At 41.5% G+C, this 20,988-nt stretch overlaps 1 protein-coding gene across 6 annotated transcripts in view; it reads left to right on the top strand.

The window, feature by feature from the left end:
- Positions 1-20,988, top strand: part of TSNARE1 (t-SNARE domain containing 1) — a 527,930-nt gene that overhangs the window by 226,256 nt on the left and 280,686 nt on the right. For all 6 annotated transcript variants that reach the window (XM_063327627.1, XM_063327626.1, XM_063327622.1 and 3 more), the window contains 3 exons: positions 11,632-11,722; positions 15,576-15,650; positions 17,179-17,235. In XM_063327627.1, coding sequence (XP_063183697.1) covers positions 11,632-11,722; positions 15,576-15,650; positions 17,179-17,235 — 223 coding nt within the window. The remainder of the gene's footprint in view (positions 1-11,631; positions 11,723-15,575; positions 15,651-17,178; positions 17,236-20,988) is intronic.

Below are 20,988 nucleotides of genomic sequence, written 5' to 3'. Positions count from 1 at the left end.
GAGTTGTTATGTTGGAGTTCATTATGTGCTTGGTCCATTGCCTTCTGCCAGCAGAAAAAGATAGTCTTGCCTTACCTGAAACGCACCGCAGGGCCTGTTGATTTATTATGAACTTCCTCAGATCTTTTATTCCGTTTGTTTATCCTTCTATTCTATATTTGTGCCCCATTCTTATTAAGGAAGTATCTCCTTGAGGTTTAATTTTTTGGACCACTGGCCGTGCATTTTAGTTGTACTTGTCCTTCTGGCCACAGCCTGAGATGTTTTGTCATGGACCATGGATGGTGATTTGCACAATTCCTGTAATAGCAATGTCTTTTGGGTGCTAGTGCAAAATTTATTGCCCCACAAAATGGGGTCTTCATTCACATGGCCACTCTTGCGGGTGTTTTATGGGCCAATAAAGCGCCTTGTGTTTTTGTAATCTAACTGCTGGGCTGCTTTATGATCTGATGTCAGCTGGAGCGGGGTGGGGAAAAGCGACTTGTGGTACATTAGGAATTATGCATTATTGTCACCTGAGAGTCTGAAGAATCTTTAAATTGATTAAATGTGGGGCTGATGAACAGGGAAGCCTCACCAGTAGCATTTCTTTTAAGATTTTGTCTCTTTTTAAAAACTTACTAATTCCGAAAAAAAAGACAGAGGCATCTTTCTGCCTGCTAAATTAAAGTGTTGTTAGAAAGACGATGTAAGCCAGAGTGAAACATAAGTTGAATGGAAAGGACAATGAAGGAGATAGGAAGAAAGGTATTCAGAGATCAAGAACTCTATATTTTGAGTGTATTACACTCTGTGCGGGATAAATATATTAATTTCCCTTGCACTTCACAGCTTGCCCTTATGTTCAGAAAGTTGCAGAGATGTCAGATTTAAAGAGGCATATGAACTATATGGGATAGAGCAATAGGTGGTAAGTAGGCTGCTGAGATCCATTTCTCTTCCCTGCACAATTCCTTTTAGTCATCTCCGTGCCTTTTGAGAACAAAGTGCAATATGAAAACAAATAAAGCCACAACAAAGAATCCTGCTCTCGAGCAAACATATTTTAAAGGTGTTTTCTGAGATATATTATTTCCACTTCTTTCTTTTCTCCTCTGTCTTGCTCAAAAAAATCTGACAAAAAAAAAAAAAATAGATCTTGGCACAAGTGCCTCAAGGGAGTATGTTCAGAAAGCGCCATCACTGTTACCAACTTCAACTTTTATGCTTCGCTTTGTACTTTTAAATGGCTCTTTCCTCCAGCCGGCTTTCCTATCTGTGTACCGCTGTACTCCAAAATCTCTTCTAGGAGAGGAAGAGGCGGAGGAGAGAGAGAAAACAAGACCAAGTTGTGCAGCACTTACAGGTTTGCTCTTTCCAGGGAGTTAATCAAGCTGGGCACAAAGGTAAAACATACCCGGTATCTGCAGAAATGCCATTAGTTAGAGCAGAGGTTCCCAACCCATGATATCTGAAGCAGTCAGATGTCATCCTCAGGAGCAGTAGTTGCCTCGCAAAGGAGCTGTGAAGGTAACATTTTGTAGTGGCAGTGGTTTGCAGCTCCCCGTTCTGGTCCCCCAGTATCATTGTACAGGGAGTCTGAGCACTACGGTTCTGTCTCAGGATGTGTCGTGGTTTGGGCATCCCACGTCAGGGGAGATGTCATCAGAGGACCAGAGTGAGAAGAGCTGATATCTTGGTCTCGTGTGCTGGAGTCATGCAGGGGAAGGGTGTGAGCGGCCAGGGAGATGCATACATGTAAGTGCATGGAGATGTAATGGAGAACGAGATCATGTCCTAGCTCAGGGGATGTGGCTGGGGTCATGGTCTGGGAATACATGTGTTTGCAGTGAGGCACAGGATTTTATGGAAATGGATATAGACATAGAGTAGAAGTATAGTAATAAACTCTTGGTGTGAAGGTTTTTTTTGTTTTAGGATTAGAGAACATGGGGATGGTGTTTGGTTTTGGTGAAGTGGGTATGGAAATGGTAGGGACAGAAAATGTACTTCCTTTTCTGTAGGACACGTAGGAGTGAGAGCTGAGAGCACGCAGGTGAGATGTGGGAGAGTGGGGCAAGTGTTACAATGTCTGTTTTGGGAACATGAGTATGCTTGAGCACACAAAAGAACCATGTTAAGATAATGTTTTTTGTAGACAGAAAGGTATCTGTGTACTGTGTGATACATGAGAGCTCCAGAAGAAGCTTATCTATTTAGAAGGGTATGGTCTCACTGCACATGGACTCTAGAGGCCAGACATGTTTGAATTAAACCTGTCTGGAAAAGTTAAATTTTTGGCTTATTTAAATTTCAGATGGCTAAATCCAAAACCATCATGTCCCGTCTAAATGGAGTTTCCGGATGGAAAATAAAGAGATGTCAAGAGAAACGCAGGTTGTGGGATCTGTACACATCTGTCTTGGAAGCCAAAAGCTCTGCCACTGCCTCTGCCAGTGATGGTACTGAAGAAAATTAAATACATCAAGAGTTTGCTAAACGCTCCTTTGCGTGATACTTCCCTGTTAGTGGATTTTGCATCTGTTTTCAACAGCTGTTGTAAATACCAGAGCATTTGCATTGATTGTCCAGACAGCTTAACTAATTGATATATACAGTGCAACATTTATTAACTTCAGTATCAAGGTTTATGAAAGCTTTCATCAGTGCCTAAGAGGTGGATTTCTAACAAACCTGATGTCCCACTGGCTTTTGGCACTGTTCTTGTGAAGTAGTACCTTCACATTACTTGCTAAGGAAATCAGTGTGCATTAATCTTTCCTCCACGCTGGTCTCTGAGCTGTATGAATCATAGAACAGAATCATTTAGGTTAGAAAAGACCTTTAAGATCATCGAGTCCAACCCTAACACTGTCAAAACCACCACTAAACCACGTCCCTCAGCACCACATCTACACGTCTTTTAAATACCTCCAGGGATGGTGATACAATAGCCAATTAAATGTCGCCTGGCACAACTTGAGGCCATTTCCTCTTGTCCTATCACTTGTGACTTGGGAGAAGAGACCACTCTACACCCTCCTTTCAGGTGGTTGTAGAGAGCGATAAGGTCTCCCCTCAGCCTCTGCTTCTCCAGACTAAACAAGCCCAGCTCCCTCAGCCGCTCCTCATGAGACTTGTTCTCCAGACCCCTCACCAGCTTTGTTGCCCTTCTCTGGACCCATTTCAGCACCTCAGTGTCTTTTTTTGTGGTGAGGGCCCCAAAACTGAACACAGTATTGGAGGTGCAGCCTCACCAGTGCTGAGTACAAGGGGACAATTACTGCCCTAGTCCTCCTGGCCACACTATTTCTGATACAAGACAGGATGCTGTAGGCCTTCTTGGCTACCTGGACACACTGCTGGCTCACATTTATGGTTACATTTCCTCCATTTGTCATCTGGGACGGAGAAGGGGGATATATGTAACTTCATCACATGCGTTTCCTTTGCTGACCACCTTCCTTCTGAAACCCTCAGCACTTGATTCCAGCCATGGTTGAACATGAAGCCTTCATGTTTGTGCACCGCTGCGATCCTTCCTGGATGTTTTTCTGTTGATTCTTAAAGCTGAGCTTGATGGAGATGATAAACCACCTGTTTTTGCACTTTAGATGACAGAAGAATTGCTTGGTCACTGCCTTTCTTGTTATATTTCTTGCTAGACAAAGGACGGACATTTTTCATAGGTTTATAAGACAGCCTGTTTGCTGCACAGTGACAATTTCAGTGGTACAATCACTTCTAATGCCTTTTCTTTCTCACTTAAATCCTGATTGAGGAACTGGATTTAGGCACATCGCTTAATTTAAGTATACACATAGGAGTGCTTGTGCTTTAATATCCCTAACTAGAAATGCACAAATAATAACAGCAAGCTGAAAGGTGTCTTAAGCTCTTTGTTTGCCTTTGATTTCTGGCTCACTTCGCAAAATAACGAAACACCTTGCAGTCGTTTGAGTGAAATGGATTCATTTTTCAATTAAAATTGCCTGGTTTTAAGCAAAGTTGGCTTTTTTCTTTTTTAATCTGGGGTGAAAATGCTTACATCTCAGAAATTTGTGTGATTTATTCCCTTTTTGCATATGTTTGCTCTGGATGTTCTTGCCACCAAAAAATTTGGGGGCAAGAAAATACATGAAACAGCAAAAGCAACTTTTAAAATCAGACTAAAGCCTCAAAAGCTCAACATCTCACCAAAACTTTTCATACCCCAAGGTAAAAAGCGCTGGCTCTTTTATTAATGATGGTTTCAGCATCATTTCTCAAGGAGAGCTGAAGCAATCGATCACTCATTCACATCACTGAAGTGCCCTTCATCTTTACTTTTCACAGTGCCATACCAAGTATTAACCCACGTTAAATGCTAAAACCAAGAGAGCAAGTGTGGGAAGGGTAATAGGCTAAATTAATCTGCAGTTCAATTTATCTCCTGTCCATTTGTCCCTGTCTTTCCTACATACAGGTGTGCATGTAGGACACGTTCTTGCACACTCATGCACCCACGCTCACTCACCCAGTCTATCCAAAAGGCTTCATCGGTTAGGACTGGTGCATACAGTGAGGTGGGTGGATTGCCATATTGTTGATAACATGGCAGCATGTCGCATTATTTAAAAAAACATCCAGCAATGATGGAAAACTTGACATAGTGTGAAGCGGTGCTCTTAACACCACCTGTGACCCTAAAAGGACTACTAGCTAGACACGGCGATGTAGCCACTGGGATTAGTGTTACAATACAATAGATGGGACTGCCATCTCCTGCCGTGACACGCAGAGCCTGTGCGTGTCCCTGGCTCAGCCCCACACTCAGTAAGCACTTGCCATAGAGGGTGTTACGGCTGGGAAATTCCTAAACTGGGAGACATGGGCTTCTTTTGTTTCTGATTCTTCTCTGAAATGCAGGGGCTAATTTCTACAGGAGAATAATTTGTGAGAAAACGCATTTAAGCAGATATCTCAGTCCTCTTTTTTATCTGCATGAAGTCCTTGGGCTTCAATATATTTGTTATTGCATTTTGTGTCTGTAGCTTCCAGACTGTGTTCTGCAACAGGCAAGTTATAAGAGGAAGTTTGCAAATATTGGAATCCACATACATAGTGTTTCCAAAAAGATTTAGAGGTTAAAAACATAAGACAACATCCATGCCTCTGCAAATTTCAGGGAAGGGGGACAGTTTCTAAAACTCTTTAATGGCATATAAAATGTTTTCCGTGTTTCTAGACTTCATGCAGGATTCAGAAAGTGTGTAGTTCTCCCTGTCTCTCCCTGCTACAAGAGTCCAAAATCATAGAATCATAGAATGTGTTGGGTTCGAAGGGACATTTAAAGATCATCTAGCCCAACAGTAAGAAGGGACAACTTTAACTAGATCAAGTTGCTCAGACCCTCATCCAGCCTGGCCTTGAATGTCTTCAGGGATGGGGCCTCCACCACCTCTCTGGGCAACCTGTGCCAGTGTCTCACCACCCTCAGTGTAAAGAACTTCTTCCTAATGTCTAATCTAAACCTACCCTGCTCTAGTTTAAAACCATTACCTTTGTCCTATCGCTACATTCCCTGATGAAGAGTCCCTCCCCATCTTTCCTCTAGGCCCCTTTAGGTACTGGAATGGACTATAAGCTCTCCATGGAGCCTTCTGTTCTCCAGGCTGAACAACCCCAACTCTCTCAGCCTGTCCTCATAGCAGAGGTACTCCAGCCCTCTGATTATCCTCGTGGCCCTCCTTTGGACCCACTCCAACAGGTACACATCCTTCTTGTGGTAAGGACGCCAGAGCTGGACGCAGTACTCCAGGTGGGGTCTCACCAGAGCGGAATAGAGGGGGAGAATCAACTCCCTTGATCTGCTGGCCACAGTTCTTCTGATGCAGCCCAGGATGTGATTGGAGGTGTTCAAGGCCAGGCTGGATGAGGCTTTGAGCAACCTGGTCTGGTGGGAGGTGTCCCTGCCCATGGCAGGGGGATTGGAACTAGATGATTTTCAAGTTCCCTTCCAACCCAAACCCTTCTATGATTCTATGATTCTATGGTTGTGTGTCGCCTAGTTGCATTCTGGTGTTGTTACAGGCACCTTTGGCTATGCTGCTGAGAATTGCTGCAGGGATACGTCCCATTAACCTTTCTGTGACAGATGTTAAGCTGTGGTCCACTCATTAATGCAGAAATGTGAAAGGCACAACAGAATTAAAAAGCACAGGCAAAGCAATCAGAATAGTCACAGTTTGATGCCATTTATCTTAGGGCACTAAAAGGATTATCGGGGCAGCGCTGGAAACGCTGGTGAATGTTACGAGCTCATGGAGGGCAGCTGAGGTCCTCGGGCTGGAAAGGGAGGGACCTGCCTGCTTTTTGCAGGAATGTGGTTCAGGAGGATGGGTTACTTCTGCACAACCTAAGTTGCAAGAACAGTTAAAAAGAAGCAAGCAGTTTATCAGCACCTGGAGGGAAAAAAAATGACTATCATGATCAGTAGGCACCAGGGTTCATCAAAATGAAATTATGGCGAATTAAATTAATTTCTGTCTCTGATAAGCTAAGAGGCTTACTGGGTAATGAGGGAGAGGGGGGTGTAATACAGCTCAGTGCTAGCAAGGCATTTACAAAGGATCCAAGGGTCTCTTTTATTAGGAAATAAAGCGAAACTTGTAAAATTAAAACTTACTTGGGAATAGTATGGGTGGGAGAAGGAAAAATAACATGAGAGGTGACTAATGGCCATGACATTGTTAAGCTGCTTCCCATGGGGTCCTGGCTTGAGTGCTCTCTGAGCTGTCAGTAATGACTGACAGATGGAGTCTGAGGCAATGCTAAGCTAATCTGTAGGTGATGCAGGGTTAAGAAGAGGCTTTATATACTATCCTGCAGATAATTTAGTTGAAAAAACATAAACCTGAATTTCTGGTAGCAGGTCAATGAGTAACTAGCTGCTTTCAAAGACTGGTCAAATTCTGTACGGGAGCAAATACTTTCCTTATTTTAGTAATAACCAAAAAAAATAATAAAAAATGTGGAAAATTTTGCTAGGGTTTGCATTGTTGTATATTGCCCCAGTTGCATTTTTGTGATGAAATTTGTGAGGGCTGCTATCTGACTACAATTCATGGAAGTAGCAGTCCGTTTTTCTCCTGACTTTTACTCTGCTGGATGATTTACACCTATGCAAGGGGGTTTGCTGACAGACCAGAATTAGAGCTCTTATTTTGCTCTGTTGTAAATGATTTCTCAACATCCACAATCAGTTCCTGAAGGAGAAAGGGGAAGGAAAAAAAAGAGCTGTGAGTGTTAGTTTGGAGCCAGAGCAAGTGGATTTAGTCTTTCTTCCCTTGGTGACTCTAACGATGCAGTGAAGGTAGTTTAGGGCTTGGTGAAACGACCTTTCCTCCTATCGCATCTTGCTGCTTTGTTTACATCTGTGAGAAATACTTATAGATGAGAGATGCCCACTGCGTTCTTCCTTCCCTGTGTGTGGAAGCAGAGCCAGCAGCCCTTGAGGATGAGGCACAGGGCTGTCTATGGGCAGTAAGGTGTAGTGGTCTAATGCAGCACAAGTTTTCATCCTATAGATAAGTGTTCACTAACACAACTTTTGAATGCATCAGCCTGGATCACCTGTTTCTGGAAATATCCTTAGCTCTGCTTGTAGGATCATCCTGGCTGTGTAGGAGACATCCAAAAGTGGTGGGTTACCACTGAAATGTGAACTTCTCTGCAGTGTCTTTGGAGATGTCCCTCTCCACAGGCCATGAAGGACCTCCGTCGGCTTTGCTCTGAAGTTATGCACCTTGATTAGGTGGAGAAAGGGGAATAGGAGCCACGGGGACTAATTCCCCCTTGCTACTCCATGGCTCTGCCTATGGCCAATTCATAAAGTTCTATACACATGTATTTATAGTTTGATGAGGCCTATCATCAGCTCCTACAGCCATCAGTCCTTCACAAAATCCAGCTCTAAGACAGGGAAGAGACTGGCTAAAGTCTTATGGTGTGAACAATTCCCTTATGCGTGCTTAATGCATCCTTACATATTTATGTCTCCAACGACAATGGAATATATGTAAATGCAGACACTCAACCTATTTCTGCTTAAGCCGCAGATCGTGGAGCTCAGTGCTCTGCTCCGCGTACCGTAATTTTTCCTTCTTTTTGTACCAGAAAGCTGCATTGAGGGGTAAGCATTACAGCTGCTATGCAGAAGCCAAGTATACGGTTTAAGTTGTTCTGTACTACCTGGCTTAATTGTAGCCAAACCTACTTGACCACCCAGCTCTTAAATGCATAAAGCTATGCCATTGCTATGCAGTTGCACCGTGCCAAAGGAGATGATACAAAATCTTATGAAATTTAAGTCAGTACAGTAAAGGTATCCTTGATCTGTACCTGAAAAAACTTATTATTGCTCTTATATACTCGGGATCAGATTAAAGTAAAAGAAGCCATATCCTGTATTATAAATGGAAATGCCTTTTTCCTGCTGGAACCAGAAAACAAAGCTCTTTGGGATTATTGAGCGGCAGCAGGCACGGTGAGGCAGAGAGAAGTCTTTCCCCTGTCAGTCTTTGCTGTTGCATTTGGGGTCTGATTACTTTTTGTTGACTCGGTCATTCATCAAGAGTCTCAAAGAAACGGTGCAAACAGTAGTTAAGCTCCTTCATTCTGTCCCTGTGGAGAAGGGAAGCAGCCGTCATCGCATCTGTGTCTTTGCTATGCTCATTTTAAAACTGGATAAATAAATTAGAGATATGATCGTTCAAAGAACAAACTGTAAGCAGCTGCGCGCTGGGGATTGTGGAGTCGGTGGACCGTACTTCCCTGGTAGAGAAAACAGCAGCCGTAGGAAACTCTTAGGCAGCAGCGTGGCATCTCTTGTATTATTTAGTGCATTGTCTTCGCAATCTTCGTGCATACAGAAATGCGCAGCGAGGGATGTTATTCTCCCTAAGAGATGGCCTTTTTGTTTTTACTCTTAGAGTGCTTATTTCCAGAGTAGCGCTGGAGACAGCTAAGTCTTTTACAACATTTGTATTTTAGGTACTCGGTATCACCATAGACTGAGTATTTGACTGTTTCGTGGAGGGCTTTTTTCAGAAGCAAATTTTATTCATCAGAGACACCCCTTTAATTAACTTCCACACTTCCATGGGGAAAGGAATATAAAGGAAGCTAATAATAATAATAATAATAATAATAATAATAATAATAATAATAATAATAGTGACATATCTTGTTACCATTACATATTAATATAAAATGCTGCAGGGAGTGGAGTTTCAATGACTCTTTTTTAATGAAGATCTTAATAGCATTTAATGTAAATTAAATATAATCACTGTCTGATTCCTGAGCGTATCTTTGAGGCTGAAGAATAAGAAGTTAATTGTGCTGACAACATAGTGGGAAGTACCAAAATCAAGCACCAGCATGTTGGTTAAAGTGTATTTCAAATTAAGGCAGAACTTTTATTTTTTGTACTCCTGCTCCCATTTATTTTGCTGCAGTTCAGTGCAAAGTTTGTGCGCGGCGTGGATTTATTACATAAGGTATCTAACATAAAATTTACATTAGTATGCAAATGAAGGAGACTTAGAGATTGGGAAGGATCAGATGCATGAGCCTCACAAGCCATTTTACTTTGGGGATGGGGAATTGCTGGTATGTAAATCCCTGACTCGTTCTGTGGGCAGATAATTTAATGAGGTCTGCAAAACGGCTGGACGTCAACTCCAGCGTCTCGCATTGCATTAAGAGGAATTAGTTGTGGAAGTCTCAGTCTTGAAACTGCTGCTTATGAAATTCATGTCCTTGGTGGCAAGATTTGCTTGATTAAAAGATTGGGGATTGGGCTAACTGTGTACTCCTCAAGGTAGGTGATGCGACAGAATTCAATTCCCAGCTCCCTCTCTTGCGATGAGTGTGAAATACCTGTCTGTGGTAGATATGACCTCTTCCATCTTAAATTACAAGTGATGTAATTAGTCAGCTGGTGCAGTGGGTCCTGGGATCATAAATAAATGAAGTGCACTTTGATGAATGGATATAGAAATGGTATTTTAATCTTAGTCAGAATAACTGGTTATCAGATCCAGTCTTGTCTTCATGTGAGATTATTTCTCTTTCCTGTATGGTGCCAAAGGAGTCCATACCTTGTGTGTGCTTGTTCAACCCTTAACCTACACCTGAATTACTGTTCTTCAGCTAAGAGATGTTATCTTTATGGTACGCTCAGCTTTCACTGGTACAGCTGGTAGGTGCAATGCATAAATTTAAGTCTAGTTTTATCCTAGACAGCTTTCCCACCCGAACTGTCTGCACACAGATCTTGCTTAAGTGGATAAAGACTGCAAAACTTTGTTATGGGGGTGAATATTGCAAATTCGTGGTGCCTATGTCCATTTACCCTGACCAGATGGGAATGACAGTCAGTGGAGTGCTTGTCTCAATTTATTTATAGTTAAGGTTGCATTTGGTAAAGATAGTTTGGGGGGTTGCCTTGTTCATTAAAGGAGGAGCATAAAGAAAGAGTTGACATAAATCTTGAAAGAGTTTGCCTCCATTGATGCTGACAGAGAGCAGGAAGGAGCTGAAGCGCCAGGACGGGCCATAGGTCTTCAGGACAGACAGGCCATAAATTGTCATCTGAACATTTTTTAATCAAAGGACTTCCATTCAGTCCACATTCCGCCCACCCTGATAAAAAGAGCACTGAAAAATAAGCCTCTTCAATACATCCATGGCTCAAATGTGTCCTCTAAGGTAGAAAAAAGATCATTTTTTTTCAGGTCTTTTTTGAGTCTTTCTAGAGTTCTTGACTGAAGCGTTACAGAAGAACACCCTTTCTGACTAAAATGATGTGAAGTGCTCCCTGGGGAATCTTAGAGGCTGAAAATCCCCTGTTGACCTTGTAAAGCTTGAGAACTACTGGATTGAGCTAAGAAATACCTTTGGGCGGTGTTTATGTCTCTTCTCCCTACTTAGTGTGGTCCCAAAGAGCGAGGCCAGCAACCAGTGCTTACAAGAAATAATGGTACTAGAGTTTGGGTTATAAAGAAGAGTGAAAATCATGCCTGGAGAGGAGACTGGTTTGGCTCCCTGCATGCCTGTTTCAGTGCTCATAAAGCAGCACTGCACCTTCACATTCACAGTGCTTTCCCGGAGATACTATGTCATTAGCAGGTAGATGATCATGGTAAGTAAATTCGCCCTGCTCAATTTCTTTCTTTTCAAATTTCCCTTCTGAATACGATAATTTTCCTGGACAAGCCGTCAGGTAACTCCCCGGTCTCATCTCTTTTTGCTCTACAAACCTTCTTTTGACTATTTTAGTTGCAATACCAACCATCTGTGATGGCCCAGTTACCTGCCCACCCGCTATTCTCACCTTATCTCCCCCCATTGACTTTGCAGGTCCACAGCGTTGTCTTTGTGCTTATGACAGGAGGAACATTTTGGGCAGCTCCTTGCTAGTATTTCCTACAGCCTCCTCGCTGCCATTGCTGGTCAAGGCCCTGGACTTATGTAGTACTACTGTGTCTCCATGCCCTGTGTGTTGTGTTTTCTCAATTGCTCTGCAGCTTGAAGAAGTTCTGTAAGTGTCTCATTATGCAATTAATTTCAATTGCAATTCCCATCGTCTCTTCTCTTCTGCAGGCATGCAACTCAGCAGGAGACTAATAAAACCATCACGACTAGCACCAAAGCCATCAAGCAGCTGTCTGAGGTTGTCAGAGGCTCATCCAGGGTACGTGTCATTCAAGATGTTGTTGGGTGAGAATGCTGGGGCTTACAGAGGGAGGAAGAAGTGATAGTGGGTGCTTTAAAGCTGTTGAGCTCCATGTCTTTTTATAAATTCCTTTCCTGTTACACAATAAGCGTAGCTTGTATTTATAAATTACCAATGGGAAAACAGATGCAGAAACCAGTTCTTCTCCCAAAACTGGATCACATGGAACTGGAAATCAAGAACTTGGCAACTTGACTATAGCTCACACCTGTTTTGGGGTCTCACTCAGTTTAGGTGAAAGTGCTACAATAACCACCTGGCTCCACGTGAGTTTGGCATTGGTTAAAGACTCATTTGTGCAGTGGGTGTGCACTGGGGGCAGGTGAGTTTGGAAGAGCATTGAAATGTCTGGAAAGGGCAAAGCAGTGGAACATGTCTGCATATGACATTCATTCAGGGCTGTGTGCTAATGCGAAGGCAGCAGTGGTGATAAATAATTACAGGCTGTGGCTAGATCAGAGTGGGACTTTGAATTATGATTTACGCCACAACGACCAGATCTGTTGTACGAACAGTCTGGTCTTCTGTCATTGGTAAGTTCAACTCATACAAACATCATTGTCACAGGGGGATGATCCCCATCCCCTGGTCCCCAATGCAAGGACTGGACAAACAGAAGGTTTCTGACCTTTCCACAAAGACCTTACGTTCCTGCTGACTTTGACTTGTGGTGTTTATCTTGGGTAAGAACAGAAACATACTGTGAGGGGCAAACTCCAGCTGGTGCAAGAGTGGAGGAGAAGTTTCACCCACATAACAGGTGATTCATCAACTGAAATGAGAATAAGAACAATTCTTTTCTACTTGACTCTGCCTAGCAGTTTTCTGTTACGTTTTTGCTTCCAGCATCCATATAGTTTCTGGGTCAGGAACTTACCTGAATTGGTGTTTTACCCTCACTCATTCTGCAAAGTCCTGTATTACTTCAACTCTGTTCACACCATCCTTCCACCTAAAATGAACACTGCTCTAAATACACAGCTCATGTCTGTCCAAGTGTGTTTTACAGCCTGGATTTATGTCACTAGTGAATGGGCATCTGAGATAAGGATTTAAAAGCTGATTCACCTCAGATGACCTTTGTGACCAGTCAAGGACCATGTGCAATTGAGCCCACCTAAAAAAAATGAATGGGTGATGATCTTCTCCAGAGGATGGGGAGGGCAGCCTGGAATGACTCTTCTCCATGTGTAGACAGCGACCTTAGTACTTTGATCTTTGTTAACATGTTGCTTTGATCAGTGGTGGACTACGAGGACTCCTTTTTTTTTTTCTCTTTTTCATCCGTACTCTGAGTTTAATTGCTTCAATGCTTGGTGAAACAGAAGATGCTTTCTTGGAGATATGGGGATCTGGGATGTTTTCTGCTGATCTCCCATCTCCCTTTTGTGACATAAATTGGGTCCAAAGGGAAATCAGGCAAGGTCATGTTAAACCCAATTATAGTGCCACAGAAGAATGTCATTATTTGCCCTTGGAGCCCATGTAGTGTCCACTGGGGCCTCTCAACAGAATAGTTTTTACTGTCATGGGGAGAAAAATTGCTAAGTTAAAAGGAGAATATTTAAGGGCTGAAGGAAATAGACACACAAACAATTATGGTAATATAAAGAATAAACTTGCTGCTCTCTATTGGCATCACTTAATAACTTTCTCTGCTCCCTGGTCAATTAATTTAACAGATTTTATTTTTTTTAACTCTTCTTTTCTAACGGTGTGCAGTTTAAATAATTAAACCCACAAATTTTGATATAAAGCCTGTAGCCCTCCTCCTGTATATAGAATAAATAGTTCTGGTGGGTATTGGCTTCTGGTCGGTAAGTCCCTCTTGGGGATCTGGGTAGCATTGCAAACCTTCCTCCCATAAAATTTCTCACAGCATGAAAAGCCTTCCATTAATTTAGAGCTTTATCGTCAGTCCTTTCCGATCCATTATTCTGTATATTGCTCTGCATGCACACGCGGACAAAAGAAAATATATTTTTTTTCTTTCTTCCTCATTTTCCAGCAGTAATGCAGCACCGACAAGGTGCACTGGGCGAGTTTCTCTGACTTCCCTTGAATCTCCAGGTGCTGCTGGAGCTATTGGAGTCAGGATGCCCCACTGAGCAAATTGATAGTAATTCGGGAGCAAAGATACTGATGTAAGTGGATCAGTGTGATACAAGGCAGGAGACTGATGTAAAATAGCACATGGCTATTTTAGGGCTTCCTTCCAAAATAACCTCAAAGGATTTAAATAGAGAGGCCTATCTGGAATTCCAGGTTTTTGTAGGATGAGTGCTGGACCATGAGATCAGCTCTCCAGGGTGGCAATCCTATCTTGTTTTGCGTGTGTAACAAACATAAGGTTTATAGAGCTTTATCTGCAGAATGGGAATAATGATACTTGCCCTGTTTGCAAAATGCTTTTAAATCTTTGTATGAAAATATAACCATTAAAAATTAAAGATGTTTATCCCATCCTTTATAAAATTTACTTTTGTATTCTTAAGCAGTTGTCTGAAACAGCTGAAATTGCTGTAAAGTGAACATTTCTGCTTAGTAGCTTTAGTGTAGATTGGGTTTTGTTTATTTCCTTGGGTTTTAAGGTGATGCCTCACTTCTTCGCAGATCGTTCCCCTCTGTAAAGCCTGGACACATGAACGCCTGCACACCTGAAGTTTGAAATCCAGGGGGTAGAATAGTTCCAGAATTTCCATTTCCTAGGGATTAACCTGACACAGTTTGCTATTGGGGTTTGGTCACTGCATCCGAGAGCAGTGATTTTGCAGCATGTTGGATAGTTATATCTAGGCTAGACAGGGGTCTTCCTTCTGAGGACACTTTTCTTTAACACATAGATCAGTATCTTGCTGGGGCAAGCTCCAAACAGAAAGGTGGTGACATTTGGGTATGTGTTTTGGAAAACATGCAGATAAGTTGATTTCTGACAGTAAGGCCCTAGGCCAGGCAAAAGGAATGTTATTGTGGCTGATCATAGTATCATAGAATCATAGGATGGTTTAGGTTGGAAAGGACCTTAAAGATTATCTAGTTCCACCCCCCCTGCCATGGGCAGGGACACCTCCCACCAGACCAGGCTGCTCCAAGCCCCATCCAGCCTGGCCTTGGACACCTCCAGGGATGGGGCAGTCACAGCTTCTCCGGGCAACCTGTTCCAGTACCTCAGAACCCTCAGAGTGAAAAAATTCTTCCTAATATCTAATCTAAATCTACCTCTCGTGTCTGGTCAATCACCCATTGCCATCAAGTAAGGTGATGAACTCCATCATGGGGTATCATCGAAATAAAGGACTTTTTTATACGAGGATCTCTTGGGTTGTCATGTCCAGCAGGTAATCTGAGGCTGGATTTTTGTAAGTAGAAGCAGGATGCCATGCTACAACCACTCTGTTCTTTTGATGACAATAATATTTTCTTGCATTTGACAGTCTTTAAGAACTAGTATTGGAGTAAGACCCCCCTCATGCAGTAAGCAGGACAGCAAAATGTCCCGCTATATATCCTTGCCACTAAGGTGTCTGGCTCACATAGAGGACTACACAATAGTCATGAATTGATTGCTATCTTGAATATCCAAGGTGACATTTTATTAATTGCTTTGGCCTGAAAGATCAAAGCATCTTGTGCACCCTTCCTAAAATAAAACCTGGTAGCATCCAAGCATTGAATTTTTAGAATACTATTTGTGCCTACTTTGTTTACTTGGTGTCTCCCACTAGGACTGTTTCCTGTGGTCACAGACAGAGTCTACTACTTGATTTATCTCTACAGACCTGCTAACTAGGCTTCTGTTTTTCTAAAACAGCAAGAGCGACTTCAGCTGGACAGGCTGAAGAACCAGCTGTCAGATGCCATCCAGAGATATGGAGCTGTGCAGAAGGTGAGAGTCTCTCTTGCTTCCATTGTGAGTTTGGGAACGTGTTACGTGGGAGCGAGTATGGCTCCCAGGAGTGTGGAGCTTCTCCATAGAGCTGCTCACATGTAGTTTCCTCCCTCTTATCTTTATCAGTCAATCAGGGTATCATTACATTGGAATATGCACAAGCATGCGACTGCAGAACAATTCAGCAAAAAAGGAAAAGGAAAAAATGTGGTTTTGCAAGTTGTGTATCTGGTGGACCTTCAGTGCTACCCCTGGCTTAGCCATGACATTATTTTGGTGTGTCTCCACTTTCAAGGGAGAAGGAGAAGTGATTGCACAATGCCCCTTTCACCTTCTCTACTTACAGAAAATATGCGAGCAGCATTGCTAATTTAAATGTTAACCCACCTTATGGCTCTGCTGCGCTAGATGGCTTTCCGAAAACATCTTGTGGTTTGGAGCTGTCACCAAGATCAAACTGTTTAATAAAACAAACAAAACCTGAACTCCAGCTCTTTAATTTGCTTCCTGCTTTCCCACTTTACCCTGGGGAGGCTCTACTGATGAGCAGATTTGCTTTGCTTTTAAACACTGTAGTAATGATTTAAATTTACCATGCTGAAACTGCTTCTCTCCCCTGAAGTAACATGTTTGAATATATATCTGGATTAATTGAATCCTATGCAAATGCAACCTGGATGAACTCTGGTTGCTTTCTTATACTACTTTAGTGAGTTTGACCCACATCTGCAACATATGGGAAGAATATATTGCTAATTATACAAGTGTAATGAAATTTGGCTGTCAACATGCACTTAAGAATGTATCTCTATTAGAAAAGCCCTGTATGGATTGACTTCACAGCACTTGCCAACTATGGTTTATAAATAAATAAATAAATAAGAGTACATAAAATTGCACTTCAACAGCATGTATATTATGTAATAGCATTGCATTGTCTCTAGCGCTATCTCGCATTTTTAATTCCTTCTCTGCCCTATTCAAAAAGCTAAGTGTGGGGTTCTTAAATAAAATGACTTCATCCCATTAAATGAGAAATTGGAAAGATTCAGGTAAAGACCTCCACCCCCATGTGCACACACCTTTTTTATGCCTTTTTTTTTTTTTTTCAATGTTCATGAATACAATCCATCTGAACTGTACATGTAGAGTTTTAGTTTTTTAAAAACCTGTCATCAATTCACAAGTGCCAAAATTAGCCACTGCCGTTTGTGAATGCCCGGTTGCGTCAGGAAACCAATCTGAGTGGTAAATTGCTACTTATCCACGTCCTAGCTGTCATTTCTTAAATGCATGTTTCAGTTTTGATAACCTTGTCATTCTGGAAGCTTTGAAGACTTTTAATTCCTGAAAGACCAAACTTTTCAATGCAGTTCTACTCCTTTTTTTTCTAAATAATAAGACTTTTTTTTTTTTCTATGTCCTTTTCTTTAAAAAGCAGATAAATAGCTTCATATGATTCCTTCCTTAAATATTTGGATTCTGTTTTCTTGGCCATTTTACATTTTTTCCCCATTTTTTGCAGAAAATAGCAGAGAAATCCAAAGCTTTGCTTCCTAATGGGCAGAGAAATACCAAACAGGTAAGTTCACATGTCTCTGTGTTTAATAGTAAGTACATTGGTAAAAAAGGGCTGTTTTCTACCTCCATCAATGATGCTGAAGAGCGTGGCACTCCATCACTACCTATGTTGAAGCCAGCGAGGTGGTTTTCAAACAGACATGTGTGACATCTTAGGAAAGGGAAGATACAGGACCCAAGAAAAAAGACGTATGAAAGGCCTGTTCAATTATTCTCGGCTTTCCCATTCTCACAGGGCTGTTTTTCCTTTCTTGATGGGAGTTTTGGCGACTCTGAAATATATCAAAGAATGATCCTATACCCCCTTCTCTGGCAGCTGGGCTTTTAGGCTCAGTGAAATCACACTCCAAGTGCAATTCCGTAGAAGGAAGTAAGAGGGCTTTTTATCAAATCTCTGTCCTCATTTTTAAGAGGAATCATGTATTCTGCCTTCTAACTGTGGTTAAATATTATATGCCTATGCAAATAGAGCCTTTTTTCCCCTCTTTTTACCCATATTAGGAACCCTGTAAATGAATAAATACTGTATGTAATCAGAGTATATAGATTATAGTTTTGTGCTTATATTTAGTTCTATATGTACATGCATGTGTGTGTGTATATAAAGTATAATTAAATGTATGTGTACCTGTGCACTCAAGTAACATGATCAAGAGCGTAAAGATAAGTAAGGGCATATATATGTATATGTATGCATATGTGTGTAGTCTTTCACAAATAGTAATGCAAAATACTATATATGTGAGATGCATGTGTGTGTTTAAGAAATCTCCACATATTTCAATGAGAGGTTTGATGCCAGGAGATCAGTGAGCTGTAGCATGAGCCCAGCAGAGATTAGGTTGGCCTTTAAAGTCCTACACACTCAAAAGCTTTCAGGTATTTGCGTCTAACACCAAAAAGCAGAACTCTATGCCTAATTTCAGTGATTATTTCTGATACTCTTGCTACTCCTGTCTTTTCTTTTAAGGGGAAATCGGCAGATTTTCTACTTTCCTAATGAAACTTCATTCTCTACCTTGTTGTTATGCCACACGGTTTTCTATATCCTCTTTAATGTGTATATAAGAAATAGGTGTTCTTTGTAATATTAATGTTTCTTGGTAAAGAAGGGTGGTATGATTCCACCAAATACCCTACCATTAGGGTAAGTCAATGCACCAGAGTTTCGATATTAGATAGGTTTCTGGCAAATACAATTCTGAACCAGACCTTTTTGTTGCTTAATTGGTTTTAGGTGGCAAAGCCAATGAGACTAAGACCTTTGTGTGCTGAAAGGCTAATGTATTCCTTTACCCTTACTGAGAGTTCCCACTGACATCTTTGGAGTGGTTGTCCACAGATGTTGCTTTTCAGTTATGTGTTTATATATATATTATAGCTTTTTTTTTTTTTGGTCCAGGTGATCTGTATTGGACAAGGGTATTGTGCATGGTCACAAATTGCATATTCTTTAATGGAGGTCAAATCCACTGGTCATCAAACATTTATCGGTTTTGATGATTGAGCTCGGAGATAAGGGTGTTTCTTTTCTGCAAATTAGCTGTGATTTGTTTTCATGCCGCCTATATTACACCATTTCTTGTGCATTTAGCCAACTTTGTTAGATTACTGTTGGTGGAGTAGGTTGCAGAGGTGGGAACAGCTCTGGTCTTGGGTAGACTACTACATGGTTGCATGGCCATGGCTGTTCCATATGATGTGGGACACCGCTGTCCATTAACCAGCGTTAATAGGATGAAGAGGGATAATTGTTGCACAGTTGTTGTGCATCCCTGCACCTGGAGGAAGCCTGTATGCAATCAATGGTTTTGGTATAATGAAAATGGTTGTTGACTCCAAAAACAACCTTTTTGGAAAGGAGCTGAGTTTTAATAGGGGGAAAAAACCAAGATATCAGATAAAAGTACTCAAATCTTGAAGGGAAGTGTTGGAGGTAAAGGGAAACTGGATGAAGAACGGGACAGAGACAAACCCCTTTGCCTTTAAAAGGGTAAGAATCCAACCATTAGGAGGCTGTAGCAGTAATAATTTGGTGTGAGTCAGACAGCATCAGTAGAAATTGTGTTAAACTGGATGTGCTGCAGATTGTTTCTCCTTGTAGCTGTCACTTGCAAGTGAATACTGGAGGTTGGCTTTGGTGCATTATGAGAAAGATGGGGGTTCTAGAATGTCCTTGGTGAGATGCTTCTGACTCAGAAATAGGCTTGATCACACCCAAGAGCACATACTTTTCATGCAGTGAGACTTGCTTGGGCTGGTGACACATGAGGTTTCCAAACTGCCTGAAAAGGAAGAAAGTTAATTCACATCTGTTTCAGCTTTCCTATATATTTGCAGCGTCACATGTGTCTTTTTTTCTTCCTCCTTCAACTATAAAAAGGCAGAAATTAAATGTATAAAACTTGCAGTGGTGCAATTGTGTTTTACTTATTTTTCCAGCTGCAGATTCGTCAGGACATGCAAACAACCATAACCTGACCACTATGTGCATATATTAAGGTATTAAATTTAACACTCTATACAGTAATGCAAAATACTACATATGTTCAGGGGACCTGATTTATGGGTCTTGTGAGACTGCGTGGTGAACGTCTCGACTTGGTGCATATCCAGTCTTGATTCAGCTGCTGCTTGCCTACAGGGCTTTGTTTTAGTTTATTTATGCTTTAATTTATTACAGAAAATTTTAAGAGGTTTGAAGAATGCTAGTTTTTCTATAGGTGTGTCCCTGTAGTTCTTCTCTTCCATTGATGGGTAGGAAAGGTAAGATATTTGGTAACACAAACCCTAATAAGTTCCCTTTAGGGAGTAATTGATTCCCTGGACCCACATAACAGGTAAAAATTGGAAAGTGAAGCTTTGGGAAAATTATTCTCCTGCCTATCGTGGTTTGCTGTAAGTACTGTTTAATTGAGTTTATTTATAAAAGCAAACCAAAGGCATTGATCCAAAATTCCTTGAAGCCTGAAGTTATATAAATTCTTAATCAAATATGTGTTTGTAGGAAGGTATTTGTGTGTAGACAAATCGATGTAGTTCTATCGGTGTGTTACCGCATATATTGAAAGACACAAATTTTTATTACGCTAAATGGTCGCTGTTGAAAGTGAGTTGAGGCAACTATTTAAAATAAACCCTTTCCTCTGGATCTGTGAAAGCAATTTTAAATATTCATCCAGTGGCCAAAATCAGACCTCGGAAGTCTCATTAAGGGAGTGCTCAGGGGAATCCTGGAAAGCAGCTTTCCACTTATGAGAAATGCTGTTGCAGCACACAGCGAAGACGGGAATGTATTTGGTGATATGGTCACTTCTGGTTCCTGCTTACGTATAGGGCAGACATCCCTTAAATCTCACCTTCTCACCCTGCACAGACACACCTTGGTGCAAAGCAACTGTTCCTCCTTCCAGGCAGAGAGTCTGCTGTAGGAGAGGGAATATTTCACGTGTTCCCCATAGCAGTGATGGAGAGCCTGGGACAGTGTGGTCAGTGGTAGGAGAGGCTGGACAACTGAGTAGACCTGTCCTCTTGGGCTAAGTCCATCCCACGGTGCAACAGCTGGGTATAATAAAATGTGTTCTAATATCACAGAATAGATTATCCATAATATTGAAATAAAAAATGATAGCCTGCAGAAAACCCACAAAATAGCCCATAATCCCTCTGAGCACAGGAGATGAAAAGAATCCTTCTTTTTAATTCTTTTTAATTATTGTGCATCTACTTCCCATAGAAAAAATAATATATTATT

The sequence above is a fragment of the Chroicocephalus ridibundus genome, chromosome 2, assembly GCF_963924245.1.
Source record: "Chroicocephalus ridibundus chromosome 2, bChrRid1.1, whole genome shotgun sequence".
Classification (NCBI taxonomy): domain Eukaryota; kingdom Metazoa; phylum Chordata; class Aves; order Charadriiformes; family Laridae; genus Chroicocephalus; species Chroicocephalus ridibundus.
Note: the sequence above shows the minus strand (reverse complement) of the source record. Positions and strands in the feature narration are given on the sequence as shown.